General features: G+C 44.3%; 1 protein-coding gene across 21 annotated transcripts in view; it reads left to right on the top strand.

Moving 5' to 3' along the window:
* adgrl3.S (adhesion G protein-coupled receptor L3 S homeolog) overlaps nt 1–27468 on the top strand; it is a 1276319-nt gene that overhangs the window by 599102 nt on the left and 649749 nt on the right. For all 21 annotated transcript variants that reach the window (XM_041579809.1, XM_041579790.1, XM_041579795.1 and 18 more), the window contains one exon: nt 12197–12405. In XM_041579809.1, the coding sequence (XP_041435743.1) occupies nt 12197–12405 (209 nt within the window). The remainder of the gene's footprint in view (nt 1–12196; nt 12406–27468) is intronic.

The raw sequence follows: 27468 nt of genomic DNA, 5'->3' as shown, positions 1-27468 counted from the left end.
CTCCTCTTTTTTTCAATTGTCTATTTATTGATTTTCAATATGGAACATATAAAGGAACATTATGCTGGTATAAATAGATTCAACACAAATATCAATTATATTCAAGCCTGACATTGGAAAGTATCCTGTAGGATGGGGTCAACAGGGGTGAGGGGGGAAGGGGGTCGTTGGTCACCTCTGGTTTACTATATGTGTGAATTAAAGGAGGAGCTGTTTGTATTCTTGTAGTTAGCCATTGGGCAGAATAGTTCCTGATTTGTTTGAAAGTGTGGGCAGAGCATTCCTCTAACTGTTGTATTTCATCTGCTTTTGACATCCATTCCTTAACTGTGGCAGTTTGTGAAGTTTTCCAGTATCTGGGTATTAACACTTTTGCTGCAGTAGGGCTAAATTATTGTTATTGTTAAGTTGCTTCTCTCCTTAGGAGGCATGTAGAAAAGTAGCATGAAGTAGGGGTCAGAGAGTTGTTTCAGTCTGGTAGATTCAGAGGGGTTGGATTCAAAACTTCTAGAGAGTGCATCCGTCTTAGTGTTTTTAGAACCAGGCCTAAAAGTTAGAGAGAAATTAAACCTGGTAAAAAACAATGCCCATCTAGCCTGCCTAGGATTCAGCCACTTGGCAGACTCTATATACAGAAGATTTTTATGGTAAAGACCGTTATCAAATGCTTAGCCCCCTCTAACAGATACCGCCATTCCTCAAAGGCCCATTTGATAGCCAACAACTCTCTATTACCGATGTCATAGTTAGCCTCAGCAGGCGAAATTTTTTTAGAGAAGAATGCACAGGGGTGCACTTTGTTGGTAATCGTAATCGGATGCCTTTGAGAAAGGACTGCCCCAACCTCTGAGGCATCTACCTCAGCAATGAAAGGAAGTGCAGTGTCCGGGTGCAGAAGAATAGGGGCAGAACTGAACTCTTTCTTGAGGGAATCAAAAGCTTGGATAGCTTCGGGGGACCATATGCTTGGATCGGCACCCTTCTTAGTCAAGTTGGATAGGAGCCACTATCAGGGAGAAGGTTTTAATGAATTGACGATAGTAATTGACGAAACCTAAGAACCTTTGGGTTGCACGCAAAGAAGGAGGTTGGGCCCAATCCAGAACAGCTTTTACTTTACCTGGATCCATCTCTAGCCCCTTGCTGGAAATATAGTAAAACCCAAAAATTGAACAGAATAAACTTCAAAGGTACATTTTTCAAGTTTCGCATAAAGATTATTTTCTCTTAACCTACGTAAGACTTCATGAACATGTCTTTGATGCAGGTTCGAGAAAAAAATTAGGATATCGTCAAGATAGACCACTAAGAATATCCCCAGCAGGTCCCGGAAGATGTCATTGACAAATTCCTGGAACACTGCGGGGGGGTTACAGAGACCAAATGGCATTACTAAATACTCGTAGTGGCCGTCCCTGGTGTTAAAGGCAGTTTTCCACTCATCCCCCTCCCTGATACGGATGAGGTTATAAGCACCTCTGAGATCAAGCTTGGAATATATCTTGGCATCCTTAACCTGGTCAAATAATTCGGAGATCAAAGGAAGGGGATAGCGATTCTTTATGGTGATCTTATTAAGACCCCTGTAATCTATACAAGGGCAAAGACCACATCCTTTTTCCCAACAAAAAAGAAGCCCGTCCCTCTCAAGCTTTTCCTTGATATACTCCTTTATTGCCTGGGCTTCCGGCAAAGAAAGAGGGTAAATTCTACCACAAGGGGGGGGGAGTAGACCCAGGGATTAGATCGATTGGGCAGTCATACTGCCTGTGTGGGGGTAAGGTTTCTGTTGCTTTTTTGGAAAAAACATCTGCATATTCTGCATATGTTGCAGGTAATCCCTCTAAAGAGGTAGTTGCCACCACGGAAGGCATACAGCTACCACCACACTTTAAACCCCATTGAATAATCCCCCCAGCTACCCAATCAATAAACAGATAATGAGTCTGGAGCCAAGGTAACCCCAAAATAAGAGGAGAAGAAGCACCCTCAATAATGTAAAGGGCTATCTCCTCACTGTGAAGATTATTAACACATGGATAGGATCACAGTTTTCTTAGAAACCAAACCTGACCCCAAGGGTCATTTGTCCACCGCCAATATTTTCATGGGAGGATTTAGAGGGGTTAGTGGAACACAAAATCTGGCCGCGAAGGCAGCATCCAGAAAATTCCCCTCCGCCCCCAAGTCCACAAAAGCAGACACCTTGACAGAGCCCGTAGGCCAGGTTAGTTTGACCAGTATCAAAATCCTAGAGGAAGATTGGGGAGAGGAAACTTCTTTACCCAAATGGAGCTCCCCTTCTCCATTTAGGCTTGGAAGTTTCCAGGTCTCTTAGGACATTGATTTAAGAAATGACCCTTTTCCCCACAGTATATACATAAACCTTGGGATCGCCTGCGAGCCTTTTCCTCTGGAGTTAGAAGGGATATGCCCAATTGCATGGGTTCCTCCAGAGGTAGAGGTACAGGGGGATTAGGGAACTTAACATTGGTCACCGCATTAGAAAAGTTAGACTTAGTATTGGTAAACCCAGAATGAAAAGAAGAAGAACCCCTCTCACCCCTTCTCTCCCTCTGTCTTCTACCTGGATGGCAAGAGACATGAGATCATCCAGGTTGGAAGATAGAGGATAGTTTACTAGACTGTCTTTGACAACATCTGCGAGCCCTATCCGGAACTGGCTACGAAGAGCAATGTCGTTCCAACCAGTTTCTACTGCCCACTGGCGGAACTCGGTGCAATAAACTTCCACATCCCGTTTCCCCTGGCATTATTTACGAATCACGGAATCGGCAGATGATGCACGATCCGGGTCAGCGTAGAGTATCGCCATGGTGTTAAAGAAGATTTCTAAGGAGAAGCGGGCAGGATCAGTGGAGGGTAATCTTAGGGCCCAAATTTGGGGATCACCTTGTAACAGGGTCATTACAAATTTCACTTTTTCCTCGCCAAAAGGCAAAAGATTGTGGGAAAAAGCTGAGGTATAATTTGCATGCCTCCTGGAATACAAAAAATTTTGTTCTATCACCGCTAAATTTCTTGGGGAAAGAGATTTTGGGTTCAGGGGTTTGTGTACATTACCCATAATGGTAGACGAACCCACAGGAACAACCACAGGAGGAGCGACTACTGGACTTGGTGACCGTAATGAGGTGTCCAGTCCGCGTGTCAGGTTATGGAAGATAGTCTTGCTTCCGCTCCTGCTCTTCCAAGCGCTGTAGCAGAGTGGTAAAAAGTGCATCAGTAGTGGAAGGAGCGACAGCAGCGGCGTGACCTTCTTCGTCCATCGTGCCCGTTATAATGTACCGGTCGGCACCCAACACCAGAACAAATGCCAAGCACCCTGGTCTTGGCTCGTGCTTCACCTGTAGTGTCAGGGCCTCTATTAGGGGGGGACAGGGGGGAGAGTTGTAGGGGGCCCGAGGATAAGGGGGGCCTGGCCACGCCACACTTACTCGAAGCCGGGCCCCACATCTTTCTGAGAGCTGCTGACTTCGGGAAGGCATGGACGTTTAAGGGGCCCTGGCCACCAATTTTCTTATAATGTGGGGGGGCGGGGGCCCTGGCCACCAATTTTATTTTCTCATGTGGGGTCCTAGTCACCAATATTTTTTAATGGGGGGGCCCTGGCCACAAATGTTTTTTTATGGGGGGCCCTGACCACCAATATATTTTTATTTTTTTATTAACATGTGGGAACCCTAGCCACCTGTAGGTGGGGCTTGCGGTGAGCGCAGCCCAGGGGGCCCAGGAAATTTTGTCGTATGGGGCCCATCGATTTCTGATGGTGGTCCTGTGTAGTGTGACCGCCTTTGGCCTCAGTAGGAGCCCTCAGCTACTTGGATGCCACCAGGACTTAAACGAGAGGTGCAAGGCAAGAGGTTCTGGATAGGCAGAGGGGCACGACTGTTTAGCGAGAGTCATTGGGCGGAAGGTCGTAGTACAAGGTGTTAGGCAATAGAGTAGTCAGATCAGGCTGGGTCGAGGCAGGCAGAGAATAAGTGTAGTCAGGCAGGCAAGGGTCAAACCAGGAAGTCAATCAGGGGGTTAAGCAGAATCGGAGTCAGTAAACAGGCAAGGGTCAGGATACAGAGAGTAGAATCATCAAAGCCAGGCAGAAGTCAAACAGGTATCAGAATCAGAATCAAAATACAAAAGCTTCAAAAGCACAAAGCACCAGGAACAAGATCCTATAACGGGCAAGGTATGGAAGCCCTTTCAGGCTATTTATACTTTTGAATTTCACGCCCTTGCACGCTGATGTCATCACGTCTTTCTGAGAGCTGCTGACTTCGGGAAGGCATGGACGTTTAAGGGGCCCTGGCCACCAATTTTCTTATAATGTGGGGGGGCGGGGGCCCTGGCCACCAATTTTATTTTCTCATGTGGGGTCCTAGTCACCAATATTTTTTAATGGGGGGGCCCTGGCCACAAATGTTTTTTTATGGGGGGCCCTGACCACCAATATATTTTTATTTTTTTATTAACATGTGGGAACCCTAGCCACCTGTAGGTGGGGCTTGCGGTGAGCGCAGCCCAGGGGGCCCAGGAAATTTTGTCGTATGGGGCCCATCGATTTCTGATGGTGGTCCTGTGTAGTGTGACCGCCTTTGGCCTCAGGAGGAGCCCTCAGCTACTTGGATGCCACCAGGACTTAAACGAGAGGTGCAAGGCAAGAGGTTCTGGATAGGCAGAGGGGCACGACTGTTTAGCGAGAGTCATTGGGCGGAAGGTCGTAGTACAATAGAGTAGTCAGATCAGGCTGGGTCGAGGCAGGCAGAGAATAAGTGTAGTCAGGCAGGCAAGGGTCAAACCAGGAAGTCAATCAGGGGGTTAAGCAGAATCGGAGTCAGTAAACAGGCAAGGGTCAGGATACAGAGAGTAGAATCATCAAAGCCAGGCAGAAGTCAAACAGGTATCAGAATCAGAATCAAAATACAAAAGCTTCAAAAGCACAAAGCACCAGGAACAAGATCCTATAACGGGCAAGGTATGGAAGCCCTTTCAGGCTATTTATACTTTTGAATTTCACGCCCTTGCACGCTGATGTCATCACGTCAGCGCCTTTAAATGGATCAGCAGCGCGCCGCACGAGCCCTAGATAGCAGGCGCCTGCGGCCTACTGACTGAGACCACATGGCAAGCCGGGTGTCCCCGCCGAGGTAGTGACAGGCGTCCCTGCCGTCCCCCCACTAGACCACCAGGTAAGTTCCTCACACTCCCCCAATGCTGTTGTAGAAATGGCTAAAATGAGGTTGCATGTGTGTGAGGGGGTTAAACTAGCATTGTTTTTCATTATTATTATTATTATTATTAACATCTATTTTTAGAGTGCCAACATATTGCACAGCGCTGTAAGATAAATTTATTTATACAAGAAATCACATGAATTACATATATAGAACATACAGGGCTACATACATCACGACTAATACCGGTACAAAAGGTGAGGAAGGCCCTGAGCAAAATAACTTACAATCTAAAGGGGAAGGCAATGAGACACAATGTGTGGGCAAGATCAGAAATAAGTAGGTGAGAGATGTAGCATATGGTATTAAATTTGGTAGCTAAACAGAGTGAGGATAGGCTTCTCTGCATAAATGTGTTTTAAGAGATCTTTTGAAAGCAGAAAGGTTGGGAGAAAGTTGGACAAGCCGGGGTATAGAATTCCAGAAGATGGATGTAGTCCTTGCTGTTAGGTAGGGGTCGCTGTGGAGACTGATGGGGGAAGGGCGAGTCCTTGAGACAGGAGCTGTATGTGCCTAGGGAACACATAAAGGGAAGGCAGGAACAGGTTGATGAGGGTGAAGAGTCGGACTGGAACAGGTGCAGAGCAGAACAGGATGGAGAGGGCGAAGATCAGGACTGGACTAGGCAGGATGAAGAGGGCGACGACTCAGGACAGGAACAGACTGGATGGAGCAGGAGTGGAACAGGAACAGACTGTATGGGACAGAACGGTATGAGCGTAGATCAGATCAAACTGGGGATAGAGTGCAGAAGGAGACTAGAGCAGAAGGAGACTGGAGTGGATAGCACGAGAGGACTGGAGAGCAGGATAGCAAGAGAACTGGGGAGCAGGATAGCAAGAGGACTGGAGAGCAGGATAGCAAGAGGCAGAGTGAGATAAGGGGGTACAAGGTAGGGTCAGGAAGCAAGAATAAGGAACAGGCGAGGCAAGGTCAGTAAAAGGTGAAGTCAGGGAAAAGTACAAGGTAGAACAGGAAGCAGAAATCAGGAACAAGCAAGGCAGGGGTCAGGTTAAGGTCAAGGCTGAAATAGGTTAAGGCAAGGTGAAAGGTAGAACTGGAGCAGAGCTGGGAGGGAAAGACCAGACAGGAACAGAACAAGAAAGGATAAGGAGGAAAGGTTCAAGGTGGGACAGAACAAGGCAAGGAGACTAAAGCTGAACCCCTTAGCTAGGGACAATGCAACACTGCTAGTCTGGGAAACAATGCTCTGGCCAGGTGCGTTTGGAGGGCTGACCTTAAATAGGGCAGAGTCAGACCTGATTGGCTGATTGCAACTAATCAGGCAGCAGTTGGGCTGGGGCTGCAAAGCTCAAACAGGCTGCAGCTGGGCTGGAGCTGCAGAGGCCAATCAGGCTGCAGCTGGGCTGGGGCTGCAGAGGCCAGGTAACATATAGTGAGCAACCCTACAGGCTGCTCACCGGCCAAATGGTTAAGGTATCGAGCCAGAAACCCAAAGGTCCCTGGCTCGAATCCCAGCAATACCAGACACTTGCAAAGTCTTGAATGCGTGCATGTAAGGAGGTAGAGTTGAGGAGCACGTCTGTAGAGGAGTGTAGTAAGCGGTTGGGTGAGTATTTAGAGATGAGTTCAGAAATGTAGAAATGGGGCAGGGTTATGAAGTGCTTTGATTGTCAGGATCATTCATTTGAATTTTATTCAGAAACGTAGTGTAAGCCAGTGCAGGGATTGGCAGAGTGGCATGGCAGAGGAGGAGCAGTTGCTGAGGTGTATAAGACCGGTGGTGTTGTTCATTATGGACTGGAGAGGTGACAGTCTCTGGGGGGATAGGCTAATTAATAAAGAGTTACAATAGTCTAGTCGTGATATGATGTGAGAGTGAATAAGAATTTTGGTGTCATCTTGGGTGTCAGACCTGGGGAGATGGGGTGATAGTGGAATTGTAAGCTATGATAGATACAGTGCTTTTGGGATGTTACAGGTTTTAGTTGGAGGAACCATTTCCATTTTAAAGAGGTTTAAAGGGATACTGTCATGGGAAAAAAAACCTTTTTCAAAATGAATCACGTAATAGTGCTGCTCCAGCAATCCATTTCTCAAAAGAGCAAACAGATTTTTTTTATATTCAATTTTGAAATCTGACATGGGGCTAGACATATTGTCAATTTCCCAGCTGCCCCAAGTCATGTGACTTGTGCTCTGATAAACTTCAATCACTCTTTACTGCTGTACTGCAAGTTGGAGTGATATCACCCCCCTTCCTTTTCCCCCCAGCAGCCAAACAAAAGAACAATGGGAAGGTAACCAGATAGCAGCTCCCTAACACAAGATAACAGCTCGCTGGTAGATCTAAGAACAACACTCAATAGTAAAAACCCATGTCTCACTGAGACACATTCAGTTACATTGAGAAGGAAAAACAGCAGCCTGCCAGAAAGCATTTCTCTCCTAAAGTGCAGGCACAAGTCACATGACCAGGGGCAGCTGGGAAATTGACAAAATATCTAGCCCCATGTCAGATTTCAAAATTGAATATAAAAAAATCTGTTTGCTCTTTTGAGAAATGGATTTCAGTGCAGAATTCTGCTGGAGTAGCATTATTAACTGATGCGTTTTGAAAAAACATGTTTTCCGATGACAGGATCCCTTTAATTTAAGGTAGCTCTGCAAAATTCAAGTAGAAATAGTGGACAGACAGGAGGAGACCTGAGTTAGGAGTTCTGGGTTGAGATCAGGAGTAAGGATGGGCAAATTTGACCCGTTTCGTTTTGGCAAAAATTCGCCGCTGGCAAAATGTCGCTGCAAATTTTTGATGCATGTCGCCATACAAGTCTATGGGCCTCATTTCGGCGGCGAAACTAGGTGAAAAAATTCACCCATCCCTAATCAGCAGAGGAGAGATAGTGAATATCTGAGTATCGTCAGCATAGAGGTGGTATTGGAAATCATATGAGTTGATTAGTTTGCCGAGCGAGGAAATATAGAGAGAAAATAATAAGGGCCCCAGAACAGAGCCTTGAGGAACAACAACAGCAAAATGTATGGGAGAAAAGGTTACACCATTGTAGGAAGTGCCAAGGACCTTGGTCTCGGCTCGGCTTCACCAGTAGTGTGACCACTGTTGGGCTTCGGGAGGAGCCCTCAGCTTACTTGGGTGCCACCTGGACTTAACGAGGGGTACAAGGCAAGATGTTCTGGCTGGCAAAGGGGCACGGCTGTTAAAGAGTCTTTTGGGCTGAAGGTCACAGTACAAAAGGATTAGGCAGGCGGATGGTCAGACAGGCTGGGTCGAGGCAGGCGGATATCAAGGATCGTCAGACAGGCTATGGGTCAAAACCGGGTATCAATCAGACGGATGGGATCAGACAAAGAGAGTGGTCAAAGTTCAGGCTGGGTCAGGATTCAGAGTTCAGAGTAGTAAGGTTACAGGCAGGGTCAAACACGGGTAATCAAGTTAATCAGAATTGGAACAGGCGCACAAGGCTCAGAAACCACTAGAAACAGAGTTCTATCACGCGCAACCATTGCTATGCTGGGCAACTATTTATATAAGTGGCAAATGAGATTCAATGTTGATAAATGTAAGGTCATGCACCTGGGATGTAAAAATATCCAAGCATCTTATACCCTTAATGGGACTGCACTAGGCAAATCCATTATGGAAAAGGACCTTGGAGTCCTTGTAGATGATAAACTTGGCTGTAGCAAGCAATGCCAGTCGGCAGTATCAAGGGCAAATAAGGTCTTGAGCTGTATTAAAAGGGGTATAGAGTCAAGGGAGGAGGGGGTCATTCTTCCACTGTATAGAGCACTTGTAAGGCCCCATCTAGAATATGCCGGATAGTTTTGGTCTCCATCACTCAAACAGGACATTATTGTATTAGAGAGGGTACAGAGAAGGACAACTAAGCTGGTAAAAGGTATTGAAAATCTTAGCTATGAGGAAAGACTGGCCAAATTGGGGATTTTCACGCTGGAGAAGAGGCGCTTAAGGGGTGATTTGATAACTATGTATAAATATATAAGGGGATAATATAATAATCTCTCAAATGCTTTATTTACCAGTAGGTCTTTCCAGCTGACACGAGGTCACCCATTCCGATTAGAAGAAAAGAGGTTCCTTCTAAATATTCGGAAGGGGTTTTTTACAGTGAGAGCTGTGAAGATGTGGAATTCTCTCCCTGAATCAGTTGTACAGGCTTATTTAGATAGCTTTAAGAAGGGGTTGGATAGCTTTTTAGCAAGTGAGGGAATACAGGGTTATGGGAAATAGCTCATAGTACAAGTTGATCCAGGGACTAGTCCGATTGCCATTTTGGAGTCAGGAAGGAATTTTTCCCTCTCTGAGGTAAATTGGAGAGGCTTCAGATGTTTTTTTTTTGCCTTTCTCTGGATCAACTGGCAGATAAGTAGTTTATAAAAAGGAAAAAAAAAAAGGTTGAACTCGATGGACATGTGTCTTTTTTCAACCTTACTTACTATGTATGTTACTATGTATATAGTTTGAAATTCGCGCCTTTGCGCACTGGCGTCACTACGCCAGTGCACCTGCGCCTTTAAATAGGAACACGCTGGCGCGGCCTAAAATGGCTGCAAGGGAGACTGACCATGCAGCGGGCGTCCCCGCCGATGGCGCGGCAGGCGACCCCGCCGCACAGGTATTGTTACACCATAGTTCCTCTATCTAGCAGGTGGAAGATTTGTAGTTGGTCAAGTTTTCCCTGTTTGTGGCTAGGGAAAGGCTGGGTTATTTATTATTGGGTTCAATGGGGATGGGGAGGTTGTTGTTAAGGAGGTGTGTTTCAGGTTGTCCAATATCTCTAGTGTATTTGTTAAGAGGGGATGGTGTTTGGTTAGGAGCCTTCACTTACATATCCCAAGGGAGGTGCAGGAGATGTGTGGAAGTGGAAAGTTGTTCTGTCAACCCATAGTTTAAATGGTGTGAACACTCCAATATAATTACATAGTTAGATCGATCGGGTTGAAAAAAGACCAAAGTCCATCAAGTTCAACCCTTCCAAATGAAACCCAGCACCCATACATACACACACTGACCCCTTCATACACTCAAACAAACTATATATACTCATACACTAACTTGTCCAAGAAATCATCCAAGCCACTCTTAAAGGCATTAACAGAATGCTTGACACGTGGGAGGAAAGCAGATGCTGAAAATTCTTGTAATATGACATAGGGAATCCATTCAGGCCCATGGATTGGCCTACCACACCAACCTGCAAAAGCTCGGGCCTGGATGGATTCCCTATGTCATATTACAAGATTTTTCAGCATCTGCTTTCCTCCCACGTGTCAAGCATTTAACACTCTCCAAATGGAAGCCAAATTCTCTCCCCAATACCTGGAAGCTCAAATAACACTAATAACCCAAATGGCCCATTGGATTTCCTCTTGCGTTATGTCTATGTCCAATTGTGTAGAGGTGGCCTGGGGGAGTTTGGGAAGATTATTTTGTCTAAAGAATTGATTGGCAATATTATTATTGGGATTGTCCATTGTAGAGAAAGGGATTGTATTTGGTAGACTTGTGAAAAGAACAATACAAACTCTGTTGCTATGGCCTCATTTAGGTATTCGAATTGCCTGAGGAAGTTTTAAGTTTAGTAATATAGTCTTTTGAAAGTTTTTGTTTGAGCGCTCTGGTAAGCAATTTACCGCAATTGTTTCCATGTTGGTAGTAATTGATGCATACATTTTCTCAAAGTAGGCATTGAGCTTGTCTGTTAGTACCTTGAGTTACCATCTCCTCATTTACTTTTCGAAAGTGTAGGTATAACACCAGGTAAAACACCAACCAACACCCTTGAAGGAAGACCCAGAACTGCTATCTGTTTCCAGAGAATTTTTCAGGCAATGCAACCTTTGGTTCAGTCACATATACAGCTTGAGACACAGGAACAGCTTGCGGCAGCCCCGGATTGGCAATCTGTGGGTTCTGGCAAATGCCAAAGGGGCTGCTATAAGCTGCCATAGAAAGTAACTATTTAGTGGGTTGGTGGGGGCTGTTTTGGCCTCTGTGTGGGCTGATTGGGCCTCTTTGTACCTGAAATACCAGGGCCTATCTTAATTCTCTGTCCTGACCTGGTTGGTGGCATATTAGCAGTTGGACTGAGATCTTGGATCTGGGTCTGAATTTGTTGGTAACTCCCTTGCAAGTCTCACACAACTTGAGTGAGGGCTGCTAGCTTCTGTAAGAGCACATTGAAAGAGTGAGAGGAATCTGAAAGATGATTACCTTGTACTGGCATGAGGGCGTTGGTGTCTATTTACACACTGCATTAGAACTCAAGTGAGTGTTTAAGGGCATATACATAAATGTGAATTTACTGAAGTTTGCACACTGGGAACAGAGTAGAAAATGAATGTGCATATGCAAAGAGCCCCAGTTGATGGAGCCAGCATGAGATGACTGACACCAATGTCTGACTTAAGGAATGAATAGACAATAATTAATATTAAAAAATACTACAATATAGATATTTTCTATTAGGCATTTATAGGTATTGAATTGAATGCATTTTTGTGCTTTGTTAAACAAATAACAATTATGGCCAGCTGAAGATGGTAACTCCTATTAAGCCCATTACATTTGGGGTATTTCACTTTTAAATTAACTTTTAGTATGATGTAGAAAGTCATATGTCATATATGAAGACAGAAAATATTTGCGGTGTGTTTTCATTTATTACTTTTGTGTTTTAATGATTTAGCTTTTTATTCAAAGGCTCTCCACTTTCAAATTTCAGCAGCTATCTGGTTGCTTCCCATTTACCATAGCAACCAGGCAGTGATTGGATGAGAGACTGGAATCGGTTAGGGGCTGAATAGAAAGATAAGTAATAGAAAGTAAAGAAGATACAATTGTAGCCTCACAGAACAACTAGTTTGCTGCATTGGCTTTACCTGATTTGAATATACGCTAACATTTCTCACTGAATGGTAAATTTTCTTTTACTTTGCAGGAGAGATAAGGGTCGCATTTGCCCTTTATAATAATTTGGGACAATATTTATCTACAGAGAATTCCAGCATAAAGTTAGAAACTGAATCTCTGAACACAAATTATACAGTTATTGTCAATTCACCCATCATTACAGCAGCTGTTTATAAAGAATCCAGTAGCAAGCTCTACTTGGCAGACCCAGTTGTGTTTACTGTAAAGCACATCAAGGTAAGTACTGAGACAAAATTAATATAATGAATTGTGATTATTTCTCTCCAGCCAATTATGTAAAAACAAAATGTATATAAAAGTGGACCTGTCACCCAGACACAAAAGTGTATAATAAAATTTTCAAATTAAACATGAAATCCAATTTCTATTTTTTATTAAAGCATTCATAGCTGTTGTAAGCTCATTTAAAAATCTCAGCTGTCAATTAAATATTGTCTGCCCCTCCTCTATGCCTTAGTCATAGAGGTGGGGCAGACAATTACTTTCACTTTCCATTCAGCACTTCCTAGATGTTACTGCTCTCCACACATTCCCCCTTTCTCTTCATCGTTTAATTGTGTAGCCAGTGCATGGGGATGGACATCGGGTCCCCTATTCTGGTGCACGAACAAGATTCTGAGATGATGCAAGGCTTGCCTTAATAACAGTGTCTGCAAAATGGCTCCTGCCTGCTTGCTATAATTATCAATTCCCAGACTGAAGGGAACAAGATTCAAATAATTTATATAGTGTAATTAAAGTTCATTTTGCTTTACTAATGTGATTTTGAATTATTTGTTTGGGTGAAGGGTCCCCTTAAATCATATAATCTATAAACACCTTGTGTTTATGACAGAAAATTTGATTCAGGGATTTGTGAACTAGTACTGAATCACAGCAGCTCTATGAGAAAAAGAATGCAGTGTGTTTTATAGTGTTAGGCCTCAATGTGTTTATGCCCAAGGCAAATGGACAGTTACTACCCCCCTTGCAAGTTAATGTCCTGCTCAAATCATCTTTATTGCATTTTCCCATTTATTTTACCTTTCAAGCTCTCTTGATACCTTCTTCTCCAAATCCCCCCCTGTTTTATGCAATTTTACTCTAATTTAATTTTTTCATCTTTTCCTCTTTTTGCATCTTTTCTCTGTGTAGCAGTCTCTCCTGCCATTACTAAAGTGCCATTCTCTGCTACTTCTCCTTGTCTCACTATATGCTATGTACCACCTTCCCTGTTGTCGTTTCTCTCTTTTCTCCATGTTTCATGCAGTGGCGTAACTAGATTCCTAGGGGCCCCAGTGCAGAAATTTGCAACTAGGCCCCCCCCGAGCAAATGTGCTGCAGGTAACAATTAATGATCCAGTGTCATAGGAACTTAAAAATTATTTTTACATACAGAAACTAGTACACTTTTTTAGGGCAACATACGGTACAACTAAATTAAAATATGTATAACACAGTACCAGTATTGTGAAAATAATCTGGTGCAGACTGCAGTGAATCAGGGAAGCAGGAACAGCATTGGGACATCTTTGGAAGCAGGCTTTTTAAATGTTTGTGCTCCGCTTATTGGGGAGAAGTAACGCAGTAGCATTTTCATGTATAATTGCCCAAATATCATAGCAGGATGAACACAGTGGCAATCTCATGTATAATACCCCCAGAAATCATAGTAAGATGAACACAGGGGTGACCTCATGTATAATATCCACATAACTCATAGCAGGATGGCACGGTTGCAATTCCATATATAAATACCCCAAGAACTCATAGCAGGATGAAAGCAGGAGCAATTCCGTGTATAATACCCCCAGAACTCATAGTAGGATGGCACAGTGGCAATCTCATGTATAACACCCCCAACAATTTCAAGTATCAGGCAATATTTTTAGTGCCCCTTTTAACTTTTGGAATGTTTTTTTTAATGCAGTGCAGTTGCACCCCCTGCACCCCTGGTAGTTTCCTCACTGGAATCATAAAAGGGGAATCATATAAGGGGAATCGTATAAGGGGAATCGTATAAGGGGAATCATATAAGGGGAATCATATAAAGGGGATCATATGAGGGGAATGAAAGGTGGGAATATAAAAGGGAATCTTATAAGGGGACTCATATACAGTAAGTGGAATAAAAGGTGGGAATATAAGGGGAATCATATAAGTGCAATGCCCTACACTAGGAGGGAGACTGAAGACAGACATTCCTGTGATTTGGGGCAGACGCAGCAGCAGCAGCTCAGGTGTCAGTGGCAAATACTTGGAGAAATTGGGGGGGTCTCTGGTCTGTGCCAATCACTATACGGGGCTGATCAATGTTACTGTTTTATATGTATTGTACCTACACTGATATCCCACTTCAAGGTAGGTATTCATTGCCAGACTCCCTTGTGTTTGTGCAACTTGTACTTTGCATTCTGTACACAATTCATCAGAAGTGGCTGAACGAGCAGCGTTTTGGCGCTAGTGACTCTGTGAGACGCGTTTAAGTGCACCTTGTGTTGCCATTCTGATTTCATTGGCTTGTTCCTTTAAAGAAGTAACACATACTAGTACTTATGTGTGTGTTTGTGTAAAGAGTGAAAATATTCAATGAAAAAGTAACTGAGACAAAGCAAATCCCTACCATTACACAACAGATGGTAACCATCTCTAGCTGTCAATGTTATCTCTAGTTGCTGCTAACAAATGGTGCTGTGCTGACCAGACGCGCTGCCAACGGGAGAGAGGAGGACAGACGGGAAGAAGGAGGGAGGCGACAAGGGTCACAGGGCAACACAGCAGATGCCTGGGAATGACAATTTCATGGTCACATGCAGTGGTTTAAGGGGGCATCGGAGGGGAGACACAAGAGGGGAGGTAAAATGAAATACCAGAAATACCTGACTGTGCTGCAGATGGCGATCGGAGTGACTCCTTCCAATAGAGAGTATGTGCTGAGTGTGAAGCTGCTTTGCTGGAGACTGGAGCAAGGGAACAGGACGGGCCAATGATTGTCAGGGCAACCCTTAAGGTGGCCATACATGGGCAGATAAAGCTGCCGATATCGGTCGTTTGGACCGATTTGACAGCTTATCTGCCCGTGTATGGGGGCTTCCGACGGGTCTTCCCGATCGATATCTGGCCACGATATCGATTGGGAAGGTTGGATTTTTAACCTACCAACCCGTCGGAGCCCCTTGGCGCATCGTAATTCGATCGTTAGGCCATACGGCGATTGTCGAATTACCCCCGATATAGCCATGCTGTTTAGTGGCATATCGGGAAAGATCCGCTCGTTTGGCGATGTCGCCAAACGAGCGGATCTTTGAGTCTATGGCCACCTTTACACTCAGTTCATCTACAGTGGTGTGAAAAACTATTTGCCCCCTTCCTGATTTCTTATTCTTTTGCATGTTTGTCACACTTAAATGTTTCTGCTCATCAAAAACCGTTAACTATTAGTCAAAGATAACATAATTGAACACAAAATGCAGTTTTTAAATGAAGGTTTACGTTATTAAGGGAGAAAAAAAACTCCAAATCTACATGGGCCTGTGTGAAAAAGTGATTGCCCCCCTTGTTAAAAAATAACTTAACTGTGGTTTATCACACCTGAGTTCAATTTCAAAGGTTATAAAGCCATTTCTAAAGCTTTGGGACTCCAGCGAACCACAGTGAGAGCCATTATCCACAAATGGCAAAAACATGGAACAGTGGTGAACCTTCCCAGGAGTGCCCGGCCGACCAAAATTACCCCAAGAGCGCAGAGACAACTCATCCGAGAGGCCACAAAAGACCCCAGGACAACATCTAAAGAACTGCAGGCCTCAGTTGCCTCAATTAAGGTCAGTGTTCACGAATCCACCATAAGAAAGACACTGGGCAAAAACGGCCTGCATGGCAGATTTCCAAGGCGCAAACCACTTTTAAGAAAAAAGAACATTAAGGCTCGTCTCAATTTTGCTAAAAAACATCTCAATGATTGCCAAGACTTTTGGGAAAATACCTTGTGGACCGACGAGACAAAAGTTGAACTTTTTGGAAGGTGCGCGTCCCGTTACATCTGGCGTAAAAGTAACACAGCATTTCAGAAAAAGAACATCATACCAACAGTAAAATATGGTGGTGGTAGTGTGATGGTCTGGGGTTGTTTTGCTGCTTCAGGACCTGGAAGACTTGCTGTGATAGATGTGATAGATAGATGCCATGAATTCTACTGTCTACCAAAAAATCCTGATGTTGTGGTATGACCTTAAAAAGGCGGTTCATGCTAGAAAACCCTCAAATAAAGCTGAATTACAACAATTCTGCAAAGATGAGTGGGTCAAAATTCCTCCAGAGCGCTGTAAAAGACTCGTTGCAAGTTATCGCAAACGCTTGATTGCAGTTATTGCTGCTAAGGGTGGCCCAACCAGTTATTAGGTTCAGGGGGCAATTACTTTTTCACACAGGTTTGGATTTCTTTTCTCCCTAAATAATAAAAACCCTCATTTAAAAACTGCATTTTGTGTTTACTTGTGTTATCTTTGACTAATAGTTAAACGTGTTTGATGATCAGAAACATTTTGTGTGACAAACATGCAAAAGAATAAGAAATCAGGAAGGGGGCAAATAGTTTTTCACACCACTGTAAAGCCGCACCTAGAATTATGTGGGAGGGACTCCGACCCTGGTTAAGTGCTTGGCTGCCTCCTGCCTGAAACGTAGAACTTACGTACAGGCTGCAGCCAGGCACACCGCAGACAGTCCCTAGCAGAGCAGGGTCCTCAGCATGCAGGCAGCTGAGGGCGGAAGTGATTGAAGCGGGGGCGGCGGTGAGCCCTATGGCAAGTACTTTACCGGTAACATTTGTGATTCAATTTAAGTGGAGCCCACGCCGCACACATATGTGTCACCAGGACTGCACAGTCAGGGGCCCACCGAGGCCAGTACCCCGGCAGGCCAGTCTGACCCTGGATGGAGCTGGAGGGGAGCCATTGCATCAGGCTGAGCTTACCCGCATTAGTCCTCCACACATGTGAACATCTCACTCACACATGCTATCTCCAGCTCATTACCAGTCCGGGCCTGCCTCCCACTCCTCCTGCTAGCGGGCCCCGAGGTGGTGCGGGCCCTGGTGCAATCGCACCTTCTGCGCCCCTGGTAGTTACGCCACTGGTTTCATGTTCTTTTCTTAATGGAGTAGCCAAGTCTGGAAAAACAGTCTGTTAATATGCTAAATGACAACTTTTTATTTTAGAACCCTACTAGAAAAGATGCTTGATTCTTGTATTAACTAAGAATACATCATTTATCTCCAGCACTAGTGTGGGTGAGCATTTAGGGAACAGTGATTATAAAATGGTCTCTGTTCATATCATTGTTGCAAACTTTGTATCAAACTTTGGCAGCAATAGCATTTCCACAACAACCATTTTCAGAAGTTTCAGAAATTAAAAACGTTTACAGGGATAAACACAGAAAGAAAACGGGATATCTTAAAAATACTGCTTAACAAATGTCAGTATATTCCCCTTGTAATATAGCAAAAGGGGACATAGAAAAGCAAAACCATTATGGTTTAACAAAAAGATTAGCATTGAGGTTGGTAAGAAAAAAACGCACACATTTAAGGTATTCAAGCTAGGTGGGACACCTGAAACTTGTATTAGCAACCTCAACGCTAACCACATAAGCTATCATCGAAAAAAAAAAAAGTCAATACAGGAAGGAGTAACGTAATAAAGAAGCAAGTATTGGTGGAAACCTTTGTATCAGAGGAAGGTAAAATGATTGAAGAGAGAAGGAAAAAAAAGAGATTTTGAATTATTATTTGTCTGTTTACACAAATGAGGAAATTGTTAGACAATCCATACCCCCAAAATGAATACTTAAAGGAACAGTAACACCAAAAATTAAAGTGTTTTAAATTTAAGGTACTGTTGCACTGCACTGGTAAAACCGATCTGTTTGCTTAAGAAACACTACTATAGTTCATATAAACAAGCTGCTGTGTAGCAATGGTGGAAATTGAAAAAAGGCTAGATGGCACAGGTTAAATAGTGGATAACAGATAACACCATTATATTCTATAGAGCTTATCTGCTTTTTTTTTTTTTTTTTAACAATATTTTTATTGTTTCACAAACAAATGCCAAGTGTACGTTACAAAAGTTTGACAGGTTATCAAAAATAATGCAAATAGTCGAAAGCGGACACAAGTAAAATATCAGTGCACATGGACACAACGTACTGTAAGATATCAACAGTGAATAGACAAAATAAAATCGTTGCAAATTATTATGAGACCATGTGAGTCTGTTATGTGGCATTGGTTATCAACTTTAATCGTTACACAACTATGAAACAGTGAAATCAAAGAGCCACCTATTCAGTAGATTGCATGGAAAAGACTGATAAATAGCAAAATAAGTCACAGGAATATTAATACATCACAAAAATAAAATCGAGTGATAGTAGGAAAGTCAAATGGAAAGGAGCTGATAAACATTGGGATCACTGCGTCTGTACTCCAACCAGGGCTGCCAAATCCTTAGGAATTTATCATGGGTGTTGTTGAGAAAATTAGCTAATTTTTCATTCACCATAATCCAATCCATTTTACGTTTAAAGGCTAGAATAGGAATAGATCCAGCTTTCCACGCCTTAGCGATGGTTTGTTTTGCAGCTAAAAATATACACGTCAACAGTTTGTGTTGTATTTTAGAGAAACCTTCACATTTACCATTCAAAAGTGCTAGCATTGGGTCTCTCCTCACATTAATGTTAAAAACAGAAAATATGATAGTGTGGATCCTGATCCAAAATCTAACCACCCTAGGGCACGTCCACCATATATGGTACATGGAACCAATTAGTTGGCAGCCTCTAAAGCAATTGGGATCTGCCGTAGCAACACCTTTCGCTATCCTATCAGGCGTCAAATACCATCGAAATAATACCTTGTAGGAGGCCTCCAGCAAAACAGTATTCATAGAGCTGGATTTAGTGATTTCCCAACACTTTCCCCAGTGTTCCATATCATATGAAAACGAGACATCCTTTTCCCATGCCCTAACATAAGTGTGATCTCTTGGGTTTGACAAGTTATTTAAGGCTGAATACAACAGCGAGATCATACCCGTGCGGTGGGAGGGGCGGAGACACCACCGTTCAAAAAATGTCAGATTGTGTTGTGACCTTTCCCAGTGGTTTTTCAGTGAAGATATGTAATGTAACACCTGTAATGCTCTAAAAATTTCTGATGGCGGAAGGTCCCGTTGGGACTGGAGGAGAGCTATAGTAAGTGGGCCCCTAACGTTATAGCAGTCATAGATTCTAAGAATATTACTAGAACTCCACCACCGGAAAAGGGCAACATTCTGACCCGGTACAAAATCTGGATTTTGGAGCAAAGGAGTAATCGGCGCCCATGGCGACATTAGTTTAGCTGAGTACCGAACACTATCCCAAACCTTTAAAGTGGCGCTCAAGCTTGGGCTTTGGAACAAAGATCGTTTATGTGACATAGACCAAATTAACGCATCTGCTGAGTATGGGGCACAAATGTCGTTCTCCAATTGAACCCAGTGCGTGCCTACCGAGCCCATATGTACAGATGCAGCCACTTTGGTTTGTCTGTTTGACACAGGATAACTAAACACAGATATCCCATTTATCTCATTTAACACAGAAAACTGTGTCACAACATCCCATCTAATTAAAGCATTCACCATTGTGAACAATGGTGCTTTGGTATGCTAATGAAAAGGTTAAATGCATTAAATGAGTTAAGATAACTTTAGATAACACAGTTTCTTCAATTAACTCTGATTCATGACGCATTTAACTCACAAATCCAAGTGGCTTCATTAACCCGGGGTGGCTTATTAACCCGGGGTGGCTTATTATCCCATATATAGCGCATTATCTTCCCCTGAAATTCCTTCAAATCCGGTAAACTAATAGAGACTGGCAGAGTACGGAAATAATACAAAATTTTAGGTAGTATCGTATCGTTTATACGTCCCACCCATGAAATATGATATCTACTCCATTCTTCCAAAGATTTCGTTAGGGAAACGTACAGTTTAGGGTAATTGTGTTTGTATAAGGTCGAATATAGCGCGGTGAGGTTAACCCCCAAAATTGAGATACAAACGGGCTGCCACTTAAAATCAAAGTTAAGATTCAATAATTTAACAGCTTCGGGGGCGAGAGTCAGGTTGAGAGCCTCAGATTTCTCATGATTGATAGTTAGACCAGAAACATCCCCAAATTTCCCCAACAGATCAAACAGATTAGGCAAAGAGGTTAGGGGTTGTGTCAAAAGCATCGTTACATCATCCGCAAACAATGAGATTTTATGATGGAAACCATTAACTCGAAGACCGTGTATATTAGGATTAGCTCTTATAAGTGCTGCCAATGGTTCGATAGCAAGATCAAATAATATGGGGGACAATGGGCATCCTTGTTTAGTGCCACGATGAATACTGAATAAGGAGGACTGATATCCCATCACTGATACATAAGCCGAGGGGGATTGATACAACGAATGTACCCAAGTTCGAAACTTCTGCCCAAAACCCCACAGATGAAGTATATGATGCAGATAGGACCAAGACAGCGTGTCAAAAGCTTTCCTAATCTCTAACTTCAATAGTAACGCTTTAGTGGAAGTCGCCTGGGCCTTATGGATCAGCAGTAGAAGGCGTCTGATGGCATCACTAGCTTGTCACTAGCTTGTGTATCCACTGAGGAAGGTACAAATTGAGCCGAATTGACAAAACCGTGGACAAAATCTTAATATCGTTATTTAATAGCGAAATAGGCCTATAATTTTGACAATTAGTAGGGTCCGTTGACGGTTTAGGGATAGTTATAATTTTCGCAGTTTGAGATAATTGGGAGAACCGGGAACCGTGTTGCAACGAATTAAATAGCTGTGATAGGTAAGGGGCTAAAAGGAAAGCAAATTTTTTATAATAGCAGACCGAAAACCCGTCAGGACCCGGGGCCTTCCCAGATTTTAAATGTTTAATTGCTGCAGTAACTTCCTCAGTGGTTACATTGGCTTCTATAGTTGCGAGCTGAGAATCAGTAAGCGTAGGAAGCTGAAGACTATGCAGTACTTTCTTATACTGGGCTGTGGTTGGGTTACCTACGCTAGAATATAGCTTCATATAGTAGTCTGCAAATTCCTGCGCAATTTTGGTAGGATTAGTTGTTAACCCTCCGTTTTGTTGTTTAATGGGGTGGACAAGTATGGTACGAGGGCTATTATTTAATTTTCTGGCAAACATCCTACTCGGTCTATTTGCGTTAGAGTAAAACTTTTGTTGCAACCACGAAGGGCCTTTTCAGCTTCATGAGTGAGAGCCAGATCGAGATCTAGGTGGAGTTGATGAATTTCCCCTCTTAGATCCAGCTCTGGGTGATCACTCTGTTTCTGCATCACCTCGTCTAATTGCCGAGTAAGATTGTCTATCACTAGCCTACGAAGTTTTTTCCGTCTGGAACTTAATTGAATAAATTGACCTCGCAAGACTGCCTTGTGAGCTTCCCACAAGGTGGTTATTTGTGAGACGGAAGCTTCGTTCTCCTTAAAGTAATTTGTTATGGTGGACTCAATTTCAGATGCTATATCAGGTACCATGAGCAAGGAATCGTTAAGCTTCCACTGGTACCCTCTGGCCGCCCGATTATCTATTGTAAACCGAAGGGAAACTGGGGAATGGTCTGACCATGGAACTGTCACGGTCGGCACCCTACACCAGAACAGATGGCAAGCACCCTGGTCTCGGCTCGACTTCACCAGTTAAGTGACCACCTTTGGCCTCGGGAGGAGCCCTCGGCGTACTCAGATGCCACCTGGACTTAACGAGAGGTGCAAAGCATAAGTTCTGGCAGGCAATGGGGCACAACTGTCTTACAAGGATGTTAGAAGATAGGAAGCCACAGGAACAGGCAGGCCGGGCCAGCCCAAGCAGTAGAGAAGTCAGACAGGCCAAAATCAGGATGGAGAAAACGTAGAATGGTCAATGGACAGGCAGAGGTCAGGATTGGAGATGTCAGAATAGTCACAGGCTAGCAGGGTCAGGATTAGAGAGATCAGCGTAGTAAATCAGGCAGGCAAGGGTCAAACACGGCAGAGATATCAGGAATAAAGTAATAGCACCCAGGAACAAGCTAATTTGAACCTACAACGGGCAATTTGCTAAAACCCAAATTCCCCTCTTATACTTTTGAGTTTCACGCCTCTCGCGCTGACGTCATTACGTCAGCGCGCCTGCGCCTTTAAATCAGCGTGCGCGCGCGCTAGGGAGCCGGCACAGGAAGAAAGCAGCACAGCGGGTGTCCACGCCGAGGACGCGGCGTGGACCCCGCTGCCGCTAGACCACCAGGGTAAGTTCCTTACAGTACCCCCCTCTCTAGGAGGGGCCACCGGACCCTCAACCTTACCAGGAGACCTGGGATGGAATTGTCTCCTAAGGTAGTCCACCCCGGCATCAGACTTGACCAGATTTTTCACCAACACTGGAAGAGGACTTGATTGTTGGTGGACCTGTATGGCTGGTTTTAACACAGAAACATGAAACAGGTTAGATAATAAAAATAACTCAGGTAACTCAAGGCGGACAGAGGTTGGGCTCACAATTTCCACAATAGGGTATGGACCTATAACTTTAGGCCCCTGCTTAAGAGCTGGAATTTTAAGCTTAATATTCCCTGTGGATACCCAAACCAAGTCCCCAACCTGAAATTTGGATACTTCCCTATGGGATTTATCTGTTGCTCTTTTCTGAGCGGATGCAGGTGCCAATAGGGAATTATGTACCCCAGAACAAGACTTAGAACAATGCTTGACAGAAGGGAGTTCCACTAGGGAAGTAACCGCAACCATTAGAGAGGAAGCTAGACATGAGTCTTTGCACTTGGAACCCCACTGAATAACCTCCCCAGTTACCCAATCAATGTGGGGGTTGTGTACCTGTAGCCATGGTAACCCCAAAATTAACGGGGACGAGGAACCGTCAAGAATGTGAAAAGCTAATTTTTCATAATGCATATTGTTCACACACATGGATAATGCTTTGGATTTTTGGGTTACCAAACCTGACCCCAGTGGGCTTTTATCAATAGCAGAAATCCTCATAGGAGGTGTGAGGGGATTAAGGGGAATATTATACCTTTCTGCGAAGGCAGCATCTAAAAAATTTCCCCCAGCCCCCGAATCCACTAAGGCCGAAACTGTAACAGAACCCCCAGGCCAGGATAAAACTACAGGTACTACATTTTTTGAGGCAAATTGGGGAGAGGAAATCTCTCTATCCAAATGGAGCTTCCCTTCTCCACCAAGGTTTTGAGAATTTCCAGGCCTCTTGGGACAATTTTTAAGGAAATGCCCCTTATCCCCACAATACATGCATAGACCCAGGGATCGCCTACGGGCCCTTTCCTCAGAAGACAAGCGTGTAGCCCCCAATTGCATGGGTTCCCCCTGAGGGTTAGGAAACGAGGAAGTTGGTAACTCGTCATTACATATAGTAGGGAAATCAGTAACCCCCTCAGCTTGTATCTCCCTTTGCCTCCTATCAATTTGGATGGCTAACTTCATGAGGTCATCCAAAGTGGATGAAGGAGGGTAATTTACCAGGCTATTTTTGACAGAGCTAGAAAGACCCACCCGGAATTGACTACGAAGAGCTGTATCATTCCACCCCGTCTCAACTGACCAGCGGCGGAATTCAGTACAATACTCCTCAATAACTCTTTTCCCTTGACGGAGTTTACGAATAGCGGAATCGGCAGAACTAGCACGATCCGGGTCATCGTATAACATGGCCATGGTAGCAAAAAATGCTTCTAGGGAAAGACGGGCAGGGTCAGAGGGAGGTAATCTTAGTGCCCAGACTTGTGGGTCACCTTGTAGTAAGGTCATAACGAACCGTACTTCATCCTCACCAGTAGGGAAGTTGTGAGGGAAAAAACTGAGGTATAACTTACATGCCTCTTGAAAAACAAAAAATTTACTTCTATCCCCACTAAACTTATCAGGGAAGGGGATTTTTGGGTCATGGGAAAAACCTCTATTACCCAGAGTAGCTGACGGAACAGACCCTTCAGGAGTCTCAGATTGCTGTGCATCCAACCTCTCGGAAAGAGACCGAAGACCCTGAATAATGAAGTTCTGTCTTCCCTCTTGTTCCTCAAGGCGCTGGAGGAGGGTTGAGTACAGCAATTCAGTAGTCTGTGGAATAGCAGGAGTTTCTTCCATCTTCTTCTTTCTCATGGCCCGTTGTACTGTCACGGTCGGCACCCTACACCAGAACAGATGCCAAGCACCCTGGTCTCGGCTCGACTTCACCAGTTAAGTGACCGCCTTTGGCCTCGGGAGGAGCCCTCGGCGTACTCAGATGCCACCTGGACTTAACGAGAGGTGCAAAGCATAAGTTCTGGCAGGCAATGGGGCACGACTGTCTTACAAGGATGTTAGAAGATAGGAAGCCACAGGAACAGGCAGGCCGGGCCAGCCCAAGCAGTAGAGAAGTCAGACAGGCCAAAATCAGGATGGAGAAAACGTAGAATGGTCAATGGACAGGCAGAGGTCAGGATTGGAGATGTCAGAATAGTCACAGGCTAGCAGGGTCAGGATTAGAGAGATCAGCGTAGTAAATCAGGCAGGCAAGGGTCAAACACGTCAGAGATATCAGGAATAAAGTAATAGCACCCAGGAACAAGCTAATTTGAACCTACAACGGGCAATTTGCTAAAACCCAAATTCCCCTCTTATACTTTTGAGTTTCGCGCCTTTCGCGCTGACGTCATTACGTCAGCGCGCCTGCGCCTTTAAATCAGAGTGCGCATGCGCGCGCGCTAGGGAGCCGGCACAGGAAGAAAGCAGCACAGCGGATGTCCACGCCGAGGACGCGGCGTGGACCCCGCTGCCGCTAGACCACCAGGGTAAGTTCCTTACAGGAACGTTTAAGATCTTAGCAGTGCATATTTGGGGTGTGTAGTCCTGCGAAATAAATATATGGTCAATGCGCGTATAAACCTTGTGGGGGTAAGAGTAATGGGTATAGCCCTTACTGTAAGGATGTTGGTCCCGCCAAACATCAACTAGTGAATGACGGTCCACTATGCGTCTAAATTGGCGAATGGAGTAAATGTTAGAGATTTCAGAAGTAGAAAGTGGAGTAGCCTGTCTATCCCAGCCCGCATCTAAAATCAAATTTGAGTCTCCACAAATAATAAGACCCCCTTCTTTATCCGCCTGACTCTGTTGAATAATTCTAGATAGAAATAAAAGGGGGTTTTGGTTAGGCGCATAGTATGTAACAATAGTGTACTTTGAGTCCTGGAGTGATAGTTTTATTTGTAGGAATCTGCCCTCCGGATCCGCAACTACGTTTTCTATTACAACAGGTAGGCCGGCTCTAAAGAAAATAGCAACCCCTTTCGTTTTAGTCGGCCCCCTAGCCAAGTGAAACAGAGGGTATCTATGGTGAAAATACTTTGGAAAGGAGGCAGCAGAAAAATGTGTCTCCTGTAAACATACAATATCGGCAGCAAGCGAATTATAAAAGGAGAAAGCTTTAGCCCATTTGGAGGGCGAATTAAACCCTTGCACGTTATGGGAAATTATAGAGACTGCCATCTTAACCGTAGCCATAAGTCAGAACTATCAAAACGAAAATCCCAGAAGTAAGTAGATAAAGATTCCATGTGACTCTCAAGCATTTTCCTGACAAAATTAGGGTGTGGTGGCGCTCAGTATAACAAAACAAACTTAAAAAATCAACTAAAAACCAATTAGTCCTAAATAGACTAAACACTAGGGCCTTAGCACAAACCCTACATTGGGGTCTAAACCCCATCTAAGGCCTGCAAGTTGGAGGGGCATAACACAAGAGCTCCACATCATAACATATAAGGCAACAATAAGGTAAACAATAATGTAAGATTATAAACAAGAAAAAGAAAACAAAAAAAAAGAAAAGAACCATGAAAGCATAAAATAAGCATACAACATTATTCAGGGAGAACCAAGGAGCAGGAGATGAGTAAACCTTTCAGTCGTGTGCTCCGTGGTGAAAAAATGTTCCCGATGGGAGATTGTAGGGCGGTCATACAAAGGTAGATTGTAGTAGTCCGAACCCTGCAGAGCCAAACATCTCTGGCGAAGGAAAGTCGCCACGGACGAATCTATAGCACAATCCTGAAGCGGAAAAAAAAATAAGTGTGTAGGCGTCCTGGATGTTACAAAGTAGGGGCCAATGGCCAGCGAACACGCGTAGTAAATGGCGACTTCATCATGTCTCCCTTTGAGAGGCTCGCGTAACCACAGGCTTTGGTCTGACAGGTCCCACCTTCTGCCAGATCAGTGTAAGCTTTTTAGGAGGTGAGGCCTGAGGTGTCAAAGGATGCTGTTCCACTAGCTGTAGCTTAGCCAAAGTGGCGAGACCCTCCTCAGGAGTATCCATAGAGTAGGATCTGTTGTTAAAAGAGAAGGCCAGGCGAAATGGGAAAGCCCAACGGTAGCGTACCTTATGGCGCTGGAGAATTTTGGTGACCGGCTGCATCGTGCGTCTCTTTTGCAGAGTCGTAGGCGAGAGGTCTGGATAGAGTTGATAGGAATGATCACGAAAGGCCAAGGAACCTCGCTCCCGCACAGCCCTCAGCACCTCAACCTGAGTCTGATGATAATGGAATCGTATAATAACGTCCCTGGGGGGGTCCCCCTGCTTGTAGGGCCGCAGTGCCCGATGTATACGATCAAACTCCAATCTGTCTTTGGAGATATTCGGGAGCAGACCCAAAAACAATTCTGTTAGATCAAGCCGTAGATCCGTTATCGTCTCTCAGGTAGGCCTCTCACCCGGACATTGTTGCGTCTAGAGCGATTATCACCATCTTCCAGCATTAAAAGAGCTTCATGGAGTTGCTGCTGCAGTTTCTGTATATCCGTTTCATGGGCATCCAGCACCGTAACCATATCGTCGATTTTATTCTCCACCATATCCGTTCGGGCCCCCAAGTCCTGAATCTGTTTAGTGAGGTCATCGGTAATTCTCTTGGCTGTTACCGCCAGTTCGCCCTGCAACATCTGTTGAAATTTCCCAAGCAACAGGGCATCGGCATCAGAGGCGTCCGGAGGTTGCGAGACCAGTTCATGCGAGGCCGACATGGATTGAATATCCTGCGTAGCCATAACAGGCCGCCGCGGCGTCACTGGGTGTGGTTGAGTGAGATAGGCCGCAACCGATGGCACACTCTGCGATCTATTACGGCTCCGTGTGGATGTATTTCGCCGACGGCGATTTGCCATCAGGGGCT

The sequence above is a fragment of the Xenopus laevis genome, chromosome 1S, assembly GCF_017654675.1.
Source record: "Xenopus laevis strain J_2021 chromosome 1S, Xenopus_laevis_v10.1, whole genome shotgun sequence".
In the NCBI taxonomy this organism is placed as follows: Eukaryota; Metazoa; Chordata; class Amphibia; order Anura; family Pipidae; genus Xenopus; species Xenopus laevis.
This window is presented reverse-complemented; position numbering and strand designations above follow the sequence as displayed.